Below are 12,430 nucleotides of genomic sequence, written 5' to 3' on the forward strand. Positions count from 1 at the left end.
AGGGCCAACTCCGTGCTGGGCCTCGGAGGGGGACCCTGATAGCACGCCCAGACACCTGCAGTCCGTGGGGACTGGAGGAGCGAGGGGGAGCCCAGCAAACGTGGGGTCTACTGGGACAGCGGGAAAGCCAAAGAGGCGGGCGCTGATGTGGGCACGAGGCCTGACACAGCAGTGACGAGACCCGATACCTCGGAGGATGTATCCAGTTTGAGGGGCGGCTGCTCGGCCACACAGCGGAGATGGGCCCTGACCTCTTCTTCGTCACTCTCATCATAGGAGTCATCCAGGTCGTAGTAGTATCCTGATGACAAGAATAGCTGTATTTAGCTGGGCAAGAATACTCCGTTCTCCAGTGCATGGACATGGGGGCAGGCACCCCTGTGATCTTTGTGCAGACCCACCCATCAGGCCAGGCCCTGCTGGCCCTTTTAGTACCCCGAAACCTCGATTCCTTTCAACCCAGGTGAAAACGTGCATTAGCCCCTAGGCCTAGAACTTTTTCAGGAATGGCAGGCGGGGGCAGGAGGCAGGCACCAGGCTTGGCTTGGACCCATAACCCCCAAGTGGCCAGGCAATTCCTGGGCTGACACAGATCCCCAGCAGGGGACCCTTCGTCACACAGGACTGGGGCTGTGTCCATGGCAACCCAAGACTGTTTGTGCACATCAGCTCACTCCTGCTGTGGCCATCTGGGTCCATTACCCAGGAGGGGACACGCACACTCAGATCCCGTTGTCTCAGAGGCACAGAGCATGCACGCAAACTCAAATGTGCAGAGAACAACAGCAGAATCCCTGCACCCCAGGGCACCAGGGGCTCCCCACTCTTCCTTTACAAGGCGAATAGAGGAGAAAGTCCTTCTTGGGCCCTAAATCTCACCTAGACCAACAACCCAGGAAGTCTTGGCCTCGGCCCCAGCTTCTGGCTAAGAGACTGAATACAACCCGCGCAGGACCCAAGTTTCCAGCAGGAGAAGAGAAACTGGTCGGGGGCTTTGGCCGCTCCTGGTCACATGGGGGTTGCAGGTGGAGACAGTCATTCTCACCCTGGGCCTGCTCACCTGTTCTCCTTGGCTCTTTGGGGGAACTCAGGGCGCTGCTGGCTGAGTCCCCCCACCCCACAGGAGCAGGAAGGAGGTGGCCAGACCTCCTGCCTTCGCCCCTGCCCGGGCCTGACTGCCTGCAATTGACGGCAGCTCCCTATACTGAGCCCCTGCTGTGCTCAGGCCCAGTCTCTCAATAGCCTCCTCCCCCGTTACGATGGACTATTAATATTTAAAACTGCCTTATTAGCCTCTGTTCATTTATTAATCATGCATTTCTGTGGAACCGTCTTTACAGACAGGCTTTGATTTGGCTTTTTGGGACAATTTGCATTTCAGCAAGACAGGCAAAGGCCCTGGGTCTGTCTCCCCAGCAGAGGTATCAGGCAGCTACACAGAAGCCAGTGCCCTTGCGCCCGGGAGCTGCCAAACCCCAGAGCGGGAGGCAGGGGTGGTAGGAGGGGCTGAGTGGCGGGCACTATGGCTCTCTCGTCCCGGGAGGTCAGAGGCCACCCAGGGAGACCGGACCTTTCTCTTGGGCCTCTCGCCGCCTGCGCTCTTCCAGGTCCAGCTTGCTGACCAGCCTCCGGCGCTGCTGCAGGAACTCATCAAAGATGTAGGCGGGGTCAGAGCCGCGTGGTGCTGGGGGCCGGTAGGGTGAGCCCGGCTTCAGCGGTCCAGTGAGTTCCCCAAAGGGGGGTGGCTGGGCGAGGGAGGCCCGCTGCTGGCCCAGGATGGTCTGGGTGGACTTCTCAAGCTCGGCCAGGAAGGGCCCAGGCCCGTGAGGAAAGGCCTGGTGCTCCAGGCTCCCTGCCTCCCGTGGAGGCGGCTGGTACTTGTCCAGGGGGGTGGCCTCGCGCTTCCGGGGCCCTTCCTCCACCTTTTCTGGGCAGTAGACCCGCTCCACCTTCACCAGCGGGACTGCCGCCTGGCGGCCGGGCTCAAACAGGGCAGGGTGGCTGTGCAGAGGGTGGCTCTCGGGGGCCCGCCGTGTCTCCAGGGTGCTGTCCATCAGGGACACCGGGTTCCAGAGGGCCGTGGGCACGGAGTGGTGCTGGGGCTTGGGCGAGATGAGGGGCGGGGGCCCGCCAAAGTGCTGCGGGGGGTCTCGGCTACCCGGCTCATGACGGTTTGGTCCCGGCCTAGAGAGTGAACAGACCAAGCCGTCAGTCATGAGAATGGGCATGCCAGCCACCCAGTCATGGGCCTCCCAGGCTGCCTGCCAGGGCCCAGGTGTAAGAGGCAGCTTCAGAGATGGCCCAGATGGGAGCCCCCTTCGAGAGCCAGGCGCTAGAGGGGTGCAGAGGCCTCCTCCTCTAAGCCACCTGGCCAGGGCCCGGAGGGAAGGACGCAGCTTCCACCCCTCACCTGAGTGCTGGCCGTTTCCCAAGACTCCACTTCCTCTTCAAACAACTCGAGGCAAGTGTGTGCAGACCTGCTTTTGTGAGGACACGGAGGCTAGGGGGTTGGGGGGTGGACTCTGCTTGCTGAGGGCACAGAGATGGTCTCAGGCCCAGGCCAGACCCTCTTTCTATCTGGTTTCTCACCAAAAAACTTACAATAGCTCATTCTATTCCACCAATTCCTGAATCCCCATCATCTGCCGTAAGGACAGATCCTCATCTTAGTTTTCCACAGGAATCCCATTACACAGAATAAAGACAGGACTCTGGCGCCAAAAGGGTGACCCTGTCATCGGTACCCACCTCCAGATATGCCGAGCAGTGGGCAGATAACGGAGGGCGGGCTGGCTGCCTTCAAGGCGGCCTCAACCCCTCTCTCCACACTGTCCTTGCAGACAACAGTAAGAGAGAGACCAACTTCCAGGGCTGCCCAGCTCATAGACAAGGTGGGGGTGGGGGGAGAAAGACCCTCACAGCCAGGGTGGGCCTGAGCCACCGCTGACCCCCAGGGGTCCCCGTGAGAACTGCAGCAGCCCCACAGGGCCCTGAAGCAGGAGCTGGGCGGGGGGCCTGACCAGGATGTGCATCAGACCAAGCAGCTTTGCCATGCAGTCCTCCTAAACGACTCTTTCCTTCATGCACTTAAACAAGATCCAACAAGAGGCTCCTTGGTTGTTGTTTTTCCAAAGTCTCTATTTTTTTTAAGGGACGTGCTATGCTGCCCAGGAGACCAGGGCAAGGTCTGAGGGGCTGGAAGGGGAAGAGGCAGAGGGCTCTGCAGGTACATGACCAGACTCCCAGGTCTCTCCCTGCCTGGCCAAGTAAGGAGACGTTTAACCACAGCCAGAAAGACTCCTCCTAGTTTTTCCGGGGTGGGACTCAGGCTGGGAGAGATCCCTGATGCCGCCGTAGCACCTCTGATCGCCAGAGTACAAAAGGGAACCACAGCAAGCTGTGTGTCCTTAAGCAAACAACAAAGGGATAAAGCCCATTAGCAGAATAAATATTTCAAGCACCAGAGCCAAGCACTGAATGGTTTTCTAGCTCTGAGCACAAGGGCAGGTTAGAATGTCAAACTCACGCTGTTGTAAGGCTGAGCGTGCCACCTGCTGCCGTGGGGACCATGAGGCCTGGTGAGAGCTGGGAGCCCTGAGGTGGAGGCCACCCCTGCTGGAGCCCTGACAGCTGCACCCGGATGTCGGGGCCCTGAGCCGAGGAAGACGCCCGAGGGAGCCAGCACTCGGGATTTTACCAGGAGACGTGGACCTGCGCTGGCTGCTCGCCCAGTCCCCTGGCTGAGAGGGGAGTCAGAGGAGCAGAAAGCAGCTCGAAAACAGACAGGACTCAGCCTCTCTGTGGCCTCAGGGAAACAGGGACAGTGAGCAGCAGAGAGCAGGCCTGAGGCTGCGGGAAAACCCAGCCGGGGGTCTGCCTGCAGTTCACGCCCAGTCACACCCAATTAGCCAAGCGAATCCCCTCACCGGCCCATTCAACATTGGATGCTGAGGATGGGCCGGCCCAGCCCAGAACTCAGTAAGAAAATGTCAGCCAAAAGCTGTTGGAAAGAGAGGAGGGAGCAAGTGGACATTTAAAATGCCCAGACACCCAAGTGCGTCTTATTCCAGGGCAGCACAATGGGTATCAAGAGCTGGAAGGATGCTCAGAAATCTCCCTGCCCAACCTCCGTTGTGCTCTGCTGAGGAAACTGAGGCCCAGAGACGGGGGCAGTATCTGGTGTCCCCGAGTCCCCAGGCCAGGCCCAGACAGAGCTCCAGAGGTTTGGCTGGGTTCTCCAACTCTGACTGAGGGTCTCAGCCGGGCCCTTTGGAATGAACCCTGGAGAGACGGGGAGAAGGTGGGGGACAATAGATGACTGCCAGACAGACAGGTGGAAGCAAGGAGGCGTAGGGGGCAGCTACGAGAAGGGGCACTGGGGCCAAGGTCACAAGCAAGTGTCAGCAGCCGGGGGGCCCAAAGACAAGCTCAAGTGCCTCCCGGGGAGTTCTGTAATAATGGGCCCCAGGAAATGGGTGTATGTTTTTGTTACAAAAGCAATTAAAGTCAATTTTTTACTTAAAAATTAAAAGGGGTCCCTTTCTCAGCCACTTGAAAACAGAGGAAGACAGAAAGAACAGACGATAACGATCCATTAAAGCGTCTCCCTCGTGCTCTCGAAATGCCATGCAGGTCCCCGGCTTTGGACCCTGGCTTGGTGGGCTTTGTTACTTAAGGGACAGGGTGCCTCTGAGCACCTCCTCCCCCTCCTCAGAGTCTCCGTTTCCTTGTGGACAAACAGCAGTTAGGACATGGAAACGAAATGCAGTTAAGTGAAGGCACTCAGCAGGATGCTGGGCAAACCACAGGCGCTCAACAAATGCTGCCTAGAACCCATCGGAGTGTGACCCATGCCCCCTCCCCACGCACCCCGGCCCAGTGAGCCCTACCTGGCGCTCTCGGGCCTGTGCTCGGGCTCTGTGGGCACCGGCGGCCGGCCTATGTCCAGGTGCTGCTCTAGCACCTGCTGCCGGAACTCCGACACCTGCGACTGCCGGTCCTCCTTCTCCTGCCGCAGCCGCCGCTGCCGCGCCACCCACTTCTCCTCCTCGTTGGTGCGCTGGATGAGCAGGGCCGTGGCGGCGCTGCTGCCCGGCAGAGAGAAGATGCCGTGGTTGGAGAGGAGGCCGGGCATAGCGTGATGGGGGGCGGGTGCCGGGTGCAAGGGGTGCTGCACAGGCTTGGGCGCCTGCAGGCCCGCGTCCTTCAGCTTCTCTGTGGGAGGAGAGAGGCCGTCACGTCACAGCAGGATCCCGCACGCCCGGCCCCGGGGGCTCCTGCCTCTTTCTCTCTTGAACCTGACTGCCCAGGACCAGGACAACCAGAAAGGGCCTCGTGGATGCTTTGGGGAAGCGTGCCTTGTCCCAGGGGAAGCGTGGCCGCTGGCACGCGCCGCTCCCACCCAGCCCAGGGTCAGCCGACCTGAAGCGGGGTGCTGGCAGGCACACGCTGGCTCACCAGAGCAGACCGCCAGTTTATAAATCACGCAAGCCGGTTGTTAAGTAAGCCCTTACTGGAAGTTAGATACATATGCATTTATGAAATAAAACGTTAAACCAGCCAGGGGTAAGTCTACCCCATGGAGGTGGCAGAAGCTCCAGAATCAGGCCTGCCCCTTGGAGAGCTGACTGTCAGAACCTGCCAGCTCACCCCTGCAGCCAGGCACCTCCGGGGGCCGAGGTCTGTCCCTCGGGCTCATCACCCTGCATACCTGCTCGGGTTGGGGTCAGCTGCTCCGCGGACTTGACCCGCTCCTCGGAGGCGTGGCCACGCAGCCCGTGCAGCTCAGCCACAGGCAGGAAGGCCGGCTCCAGCGCCTTGGCGGCCAGCAGCTCCTTCTCTCGGGCCCGCTGCTCCCGCTGGCGCTCCAGCTCCCTCTCCCGCTCCTTCTCGCGCTCGCGTTCCAGCTCTTTCTCCCGCTCGCGCTCCTTCTCCCTCTCCCGCTCGCGCTCCTTCTCCCGCTCCCGGTCAGCTTCCCGTTCTCTTTCGCGCTCCCGCTCCCGCTCGCGCTCCCGCTCACGCCGCAGCTCCTCATCCATCTGCAGCCTGTGGGAGCGGAAAGGGAGCCTGAGCTCCACTGTGAAGGGGAACCAGGACAGCCCACTGACAGGAATTCCCAGGCGTGAGGAACGGACAGCCACGCCAAGGTTCCCACGGGAAACCCGGCATTCTATCCTGAGGAACGATGGGCGTTAGACACCCAGTCTGTAGGACCAGCTGGGTACTAACGCCCTAAGCCTCGCCGAGAGCGCCTGCCAGAAGGTGGTGATCCCCACAGTCACCAAGAAGCATCAGCTGCCACGGTCCCCTTTGCAGGTGAGTAGAGTAAGGACCGGAGTGGCTGAGGAGCCACCTAGCCACAACGTGGCCAAGCCAGGCCCCCGTCTCGGGCTTTGCTCCGCTCTGCCATGGGGGCCGGGGCAGCAGAGGGCGCCGACCTGGGACGTGACTTACCTCTCGGCGCTGAGGCTGGCCATCCGCTCCGAGTGCAGTGCCGCCAGGGACGAGTGGGACAGCTCCGGGGGGTAGCGGACCCCGGAGAGGTGAAGATGCATGGCCGAGGGGTGCAGCGGAGGCAGGGAGCCGGGGGTGGGGATGGGGTAGAAGGGGGACCGCAGGGCGGACAGGCAGTAGGAGTCGTCCATCCTGTGCCAAGAAGACAGGCCAGTGAATACCAAAGTTAAAGGGATAAAGGCTGATCCTGCAGCCTCCACAAAGGCCCAGCTGAGGCACCTCCCCGGCCAGCCCCGAAGCCCCGCGCTGACAGAGGCCCCTGGATGCCGACAGCCCGGGGCGCCAAGGGCCTGCCCGCCACCCAGAGGCTCGGCCAGGCCAGCACCTTCCCGGGTCCGACCAGAGGCCCAGGCGGGCGGCAGACCGCGCGTCACTGCTGCCCCGTCGGGCTCGGGCTGGGGCAGCTTCTACAGAGAGTGACCCCACATTCCCACTGGGTGGTACACAGCAGAGGGGCCCCTCTCTTCTCCATGAGACCTGGTGCTGTTTATCAGCAGTTCTGCCCGGGAGCCACCGACAGAGGCAGGAAGTGGGGAATTTCCACCAGGGCAGACCCTGATGGCCAGTGTGGACGGTTGGGGGCTGCCCCAGGCTCTCACTGGGAGTCTGGGCCCCAGGACGTGAGGAACACATTCCTGGCCAGGTTCCATTTTGCCACGAGCAGACCAGCCTGAACACGACTCAGTGGGGACCGTGGAGGGGGGTCTCGGAGAGCTCACCTGAAGGCCGGGTGGGGGAAGGGGTGCGGAGCCAGGTAGCTGGGGTGGTAGTAGGCAGCAGCAGTGGCAGGGTCCAGGCCGAGGGGAGGTAGGGAGGACATGCGGAGGTCCTCGGCGGTGTGGTAGGGCCGGAAGCTCCTCAGGTAGTCCTCGGTCACCGTGCTGGGGGGCACCACGTGGTGCACAGGCCGCTGGAGGCTGCGGCAGGGACAGAGCGGCGGCGATGAGCGGAAGGCCACTCCAGGCTGGGAAATGGGTCAGCCTCCCTGCCACCATCTCCCTCGGAAGGACGAGCCTCCGGGGACGGGTTCCAGCTCTCGCTAACGAGATGCCGGTGCTGGCAGGAGGCCCAGGGCACAGAGGTGGGCAGCCTGGCCCCTTGCCTGCCTGGCCCCTCGCTGTCCTCACCAGCAGGCACATGTCTGCTATCTGCAGCCCAGAGGCACCTCTGTCCCAGGAACCAGGACAGGGTTTAGGCAGAATGGGAGAGCCAGCCATCATCTCAGCATGGAGACGGACAGCAGGCGCAGACCGGCTGCGGGCCCAGGGCTCAGCCACCATCTGGCGGCCCTCGGCCTCAGCTGGTGCAGGCTCCCAGCTCAGCCCCGGGGGCCCAGCCCCTGAGCACTTGCAGGCACCCCAAACCCCCAATCTGCACTTACTTGAGTGGTGGGAATCGGGAGTCCTGCACCACCGAGCTGGGGGAGATGCCAAAGGGATAGGGGGTGCTGAGCAGGTGGGAGGGAATGGCCGGGCCCCCCGTCTTCTCCTGGGGAAGTGGGGGCTCCACGATGAGGCGTTCTCGACCGCTGCTGCTGCCCCGAGAGCTGGTGTCCTGGGGGCGAGAGAGCAGTGGGTCAGGGCTGGGGTGGGGCGGGTGAGGGAGGGCCCTCTACAAGGACCAGCCGGTCTTCCTGCAGACTCACAGGCAGTGGCTGTTTTAGAAATGTCCTTTCCTTGAGGTTTTCTACCCAAATCTGTGGTACACGTGGTGTTGGAGGCAGAAGGGTGAGAAGGGAAAACACCCATTGAGGGACAGGTCTGCACGGAAACCCCCCTGGGGGGCCGTGCCCTCCTGGGTGCAATGGGGAAGGACTGCACCCAGTGTCCATGAGGGGACACGGCAGATAGCAGGGGCTCCCCACCCCGCACAAACACCCACACTCTTCCGGCATGGATTTCCCACAAGGCCACATTTGCTCTGAGCCCCAACTTGAAGAGCTAGATGCAGCTGGTCCCAGCACCCCGCTCTCCCAGGAAGTGAGCTCTGCTCAGCAGCAGGCGGAACAGAAGCAGGGAGGGGGCCCTGCCCACTGATGTCAGACGCTCACAGGCATCCATCCCCAGGGGCCAAGGCCTCGAGGTGCTGACGGCTGCGGGGCTGCATCACAGACACCTTGACCCGAGGTGCCCCCAGAGTGACTCAGCCTCAAGAAGATGGCGCTGCCCCGGAGATCAACACCCCGAGCTGCTCCCAGCCAGCCCCTGCGGTGGCCCTGGCACCAACCGGAACAGGAGCTGCAGGGCCTCGGCTGGCCAGGACCTGCCTGGGGACCCCTTCACACACACACACGAGGGGGGAGACGGCAATGGGCGGCGGCCCGCCTGCCCCAGACTCCCGGACGGAGAGAAGGTGGAGCCCCGGGTCTGAGAGAGGGCTGGCCCACGGCAGGAAGGGGGAGCAAGAGGCCTCTGCCAGGGCCAAGGGCGAGCGTGCCACGCCGCCACAGAGAGGGATGGTCCGCATGCTTAGCCACAGAGGTGTCCGCCCAGGAAACCACCCACCGAAGGTGCCGTCTTGTGGTTTCTGTGGCCGAAAGGCAGCGCGCAGCGAGGCTCCGAGAGCAGCGAGAGCAGCCGGAGGCGCTCACGCGGGATTCGGGAGCAGCGCCCCCGGAGGCTCCATCGCTGCGCCGCGCTCGGCTCCCCTCCGCCTGCCCTTTCCTACCAGGCCTTCCTCCTCGTGGCCAGACCTGCCCGACGTCAGGTCCGACCCCGCAGACCGGACAGCAGCAGGGCTCGGAGAAAGCCGGTGGCGCTCCCCGAGCACGCGCCCACGTTCACCGGCCCCACGCCCACGGGGCTTCCACCTGCCACAAACCGCCCAGCACCCGGAAACGAGCGCGGCCACGACCCCCGGACTGTCTTGCTGAACTGGCAGGTGGAGGAGCTCATCCGGGAACGACCACTGGACCCGAGGGCCAGGCGCTGGGGCTGAGGCCTGACCCCCAGGAGACCCTGGCCCTTGGTCCTCCAGCCGCTGCTGCCCCCGCTGTGCTGACCGTCTTCATCCGATCAGGAGGTGGAGGTGTCAGGGCCCCCGTTTATCTAACAACCCCCAGGCGGGTGGTGAGGGACGGATCCCCGCGGCTGCCCTCCATCTGCACCCTGGCCAACAGGACACGGCGGGGTAGGCCCCTGACAGGGTGGCCGAGCTCAGGAGAAGGGCCCCCGCGCCCCTCAGGCCTATTCCCCAAACAGGCAGGGCCCGGAGCCGCCGTGCGCTCGGCCTCCGGAAGGCGCACGCGCGGTAATTAATGGACGGAGACAGGCTGCGGATCGGAATTCCTAATGAGCAGCAACATCTGCTCCCGTCCCTTGTGCGGCAGCGCCCTCCGCTCACGGCGAGGTCCCCCCGGGTTCACGAACTCTGACTTGCCCTTCCCAGAGGGTGTTCACGTGGCGGGTGTCAAGGAGAGGACACACACGCACCAGGGCCCCGGGTCAGTCGGAGCCCACAGCTCCTGCCTCCCAGTGTTCCAGACACTTCCATACAGGGCTGGCACCTGGTCTCGGGGTCCTCCAGTTGCCTTTGTGGACAGTAGGGGAGCTCCCGGGTCACCTGAGGAGATGGCTTCTGTCTGGTCCTGGACGACCTCTTATATAGCTGCCCCATGCCTCAGTTTCCCCATCTGTCAACTGTGCCAATTGCAGTGCCAGCTCATAGAGCAGCAATGATGGTGCCCAGGTATAGACAGGAAATGGGTGAAGTATGGGGTCTTGGGGGTCAGGGGGAGGCGCACACAGCACTGCACCACCAAGCCTAAAGGCACCCCACTCCCAGCACTTGCGTCTACACTGAGGCTGAGGGATCATCCCCAGGTTGGGGCTTGCTGGTTCCCCCTCCCACCCTCACCCTGCTGGGCACAGGGCCAGGCCAGCCTGAGTGCAAGCGTCTGTCACGAGGAGGCACCACGTCCCTGCACCAACCAGCTCCAGGGGTCCCCCCCTCACGGGGGCCACCATGGAATAAAGCCCCCTCCTCCCCTCAGGGGACAAAGCCCCGCTGAAAGGCAGCTGGGCCAGATGGCACCTTGCCCCGGCCTGGCCGAGACAAACAAGGAGTTGGAGAGGCCAGGGGTGGAGGGGAAGGTGGCCGGCAGGGGGTTCAAGCAGGCCAGCCCCACGTGCCTTCTGTCTGGCTGGTGCCCCGCGGAGCTCGTGACAGGCATCTGGGAATGAGGTCACCTGGCTCGGAGGGCGCACAAGGGCTGCCCGGGGTGGGATGGGCCAGGCAGCAGTCCCCATCGGGCCAAGCCCAGGAGGCTCAGCTGCCACCCCAGGCACCCCAAGAGCGCCGGCTGGGCTCCCCCTGCTGTCCCCGGCAGCCAGGCACGCAGCGAGGAGCATCTGTGGGCAGCTTTTATTTCTGCACCGCGGCTGCATGGCTGCGGGCGCAGCTGTAGCGATGAAAGAAAAGACGAATGAGGGGGAGGCAGGGAGGGAGGCAAATCCTTCATTCTCTGGTGATTAGAGAGGTTTCCAGTCAGACAGACAGGACATGCCCCGTTAGCTTTAAAATAGACGATTTTTCATTTCATCTGTCCTTTCCAAGCTCCGACAACCTGGGAAATCTGGGCGACCCCAGCGAAGAGGCCCGGAGCCCCTGACCCCCCACCATGCAGGAGGCCCCCCATGACTCCTGGCTACCACTTTAGGAAGCTGCCCCTCTCTCCGGCCCTCATGCCTCTCCCTGAGCCCCCTCCCCAGAAGGATTAAATTCTCCCTGAGCCTTTGTGCTGAGCTGATGAGCCATACATCAGCTGCTAATCCAGCTCCCTTCCTCCGCCCTCCCTGTGGCATTAGGGTTTCATTAACCGCCAGTGGCTGGAGCAGATCTATGGCCCGGCCCTCTCTCTGGGGTTAGCAAATGTTTCTGGGCACGGAGCCGGGGAGGGGCCTGTGTACAAGGCACCCTGGGTCCTGGTGGGTAGGGAAGATGCCCCTCTGGGTGGGAGCAAAGGAGACACCTGGGGCTGTGGCAGTCGTCACCAGCCAGGGACACAACAGGACGCAGAAACCACCGGGACCCGAGTGAGTTCGGGGAGAGGCGAGGAGCCGCAGCTGTTTGAGCCAGGTGGCTGGGCCGGAGGTCAAGGCTGCCCGCCAGGTGGCCGACAGGGAGACTCTGGGAAAGACCCCCCGTCCTCCCTCAAACCAGGACTAGGGGGCAGCGGTGGCTGCTCCGAACCCCTCTGGCCACGATCCGCCTCCCGGCCCTGCCCTGACCCTCCAGTCCCCAAACTGCGCGCAGGGTGGAGTCAACGAAGCTCGCCAAGGCAGCAGCTTCCAGGCAACACAGCACAGGGGGCCTCGAGGGGGGCAAGTGAGGGCCACACCCAGGGGGTCCCAGGCCACAGCTGTTTCCATGGGCGCCTTGGGGACCCTCACCCTAGATCAGGGCCTGCCTGGCGGGCGCCACCCCCACCCTCCGGGGCAGAAAACAAGACGGAGCCTGATGACGCTGATGCCCACCCCCTCCCCGCAGAGCAGCGCTGGGACGGGCGAGGTGGGATTCCCCCTCCCCTCTGCTTTCTTCCTGGTTTAATTAGTATTTCCAAGCGGTGCCATCCCTCAGGGAGCTCGGCAGGAAAATCCGGGAGCAGCACAGTGACAGTGTTCTTAATTAGGAAGGGCTCCTCGGGCTGGGAGCACCAGGTGTGGGGGAGAGCAGGTGGGAGGGGCCTGCCCTGCGCCCCCAGCTCCGTCTGCACAGGCAGGTCACCTGGCAGCGGCCACACACAGGGACCCCAAGTGTTGGGAAGGGCCCCCTTGATGGGTGTCCACAGTTAGGACGGAAACATAAAAATGTGACGTGAAGCCGAAACCGGTTTGGCTCAGTGGATCGAGCGTCGGCCTGCGGACTCAAGGGTCCCAGGTTCGATTCCGGTCAAGGGCATGTACCTTGGTTGCGGGCA

General features: G+C 63.0%; 1 protein-coding gene across 1 annotated transcript in view; it reads right to left on the reverse strand.

Annotated features, from left to right (window-relative positions):
- Positions 1–12,430, reverse strand: part of GSE1 (Gse1 coiled-coil protein) — a 42,789-nt gene that overhangs the window by 11,385 nt on the left and 18,974 nt on the right. The window contains exons 4-10 of the mRNA XM_054710395.1: positions 7,895–8,067; positions 7,233–7,430; positions 6,454–6,645; positions 5,711–6,045; positions 4,890–5,214; positions 1,571–2,184; positions 189–301 (exon numbers count right to left, since the gene is read on the reverse strand). Of these exons, the coding sequence (XP_054566370.1) occupies positions 189–301; positions 1,571–2,184; positions 4,890–5,214; positions 5,711–6,045; positions 6,454–6,645; positions 7,233–7,430; positions 7,895–8,067 (1,950 nt within the window). The remainder of the gene's footprint in view (positions 1–188; positions 302–1,570; positions 2,185–4,889; positions 5,215–5,710; positions 6,046–6,453; positions 6,646–7,232; positions 7,431–7,894; positions 8,068–12,430) is intronic.

The sequence above is a fragment of the Eptesicus fuscus genome, chromosome 21 (genome assembly GCF_027574615.1).
Source record: "Eptesicus fuscus isolate TK198812 chromosome 21, DD_ASM_mEF_20220401, whole genome shotgun sequence".
Classification (NCBI taxonomy): Eukaryota; Metazoa; Chordata; class Mammalia; order Chiroptera; family Vespertilionidae; genus Eptesicus; species Eptesicus fuscus.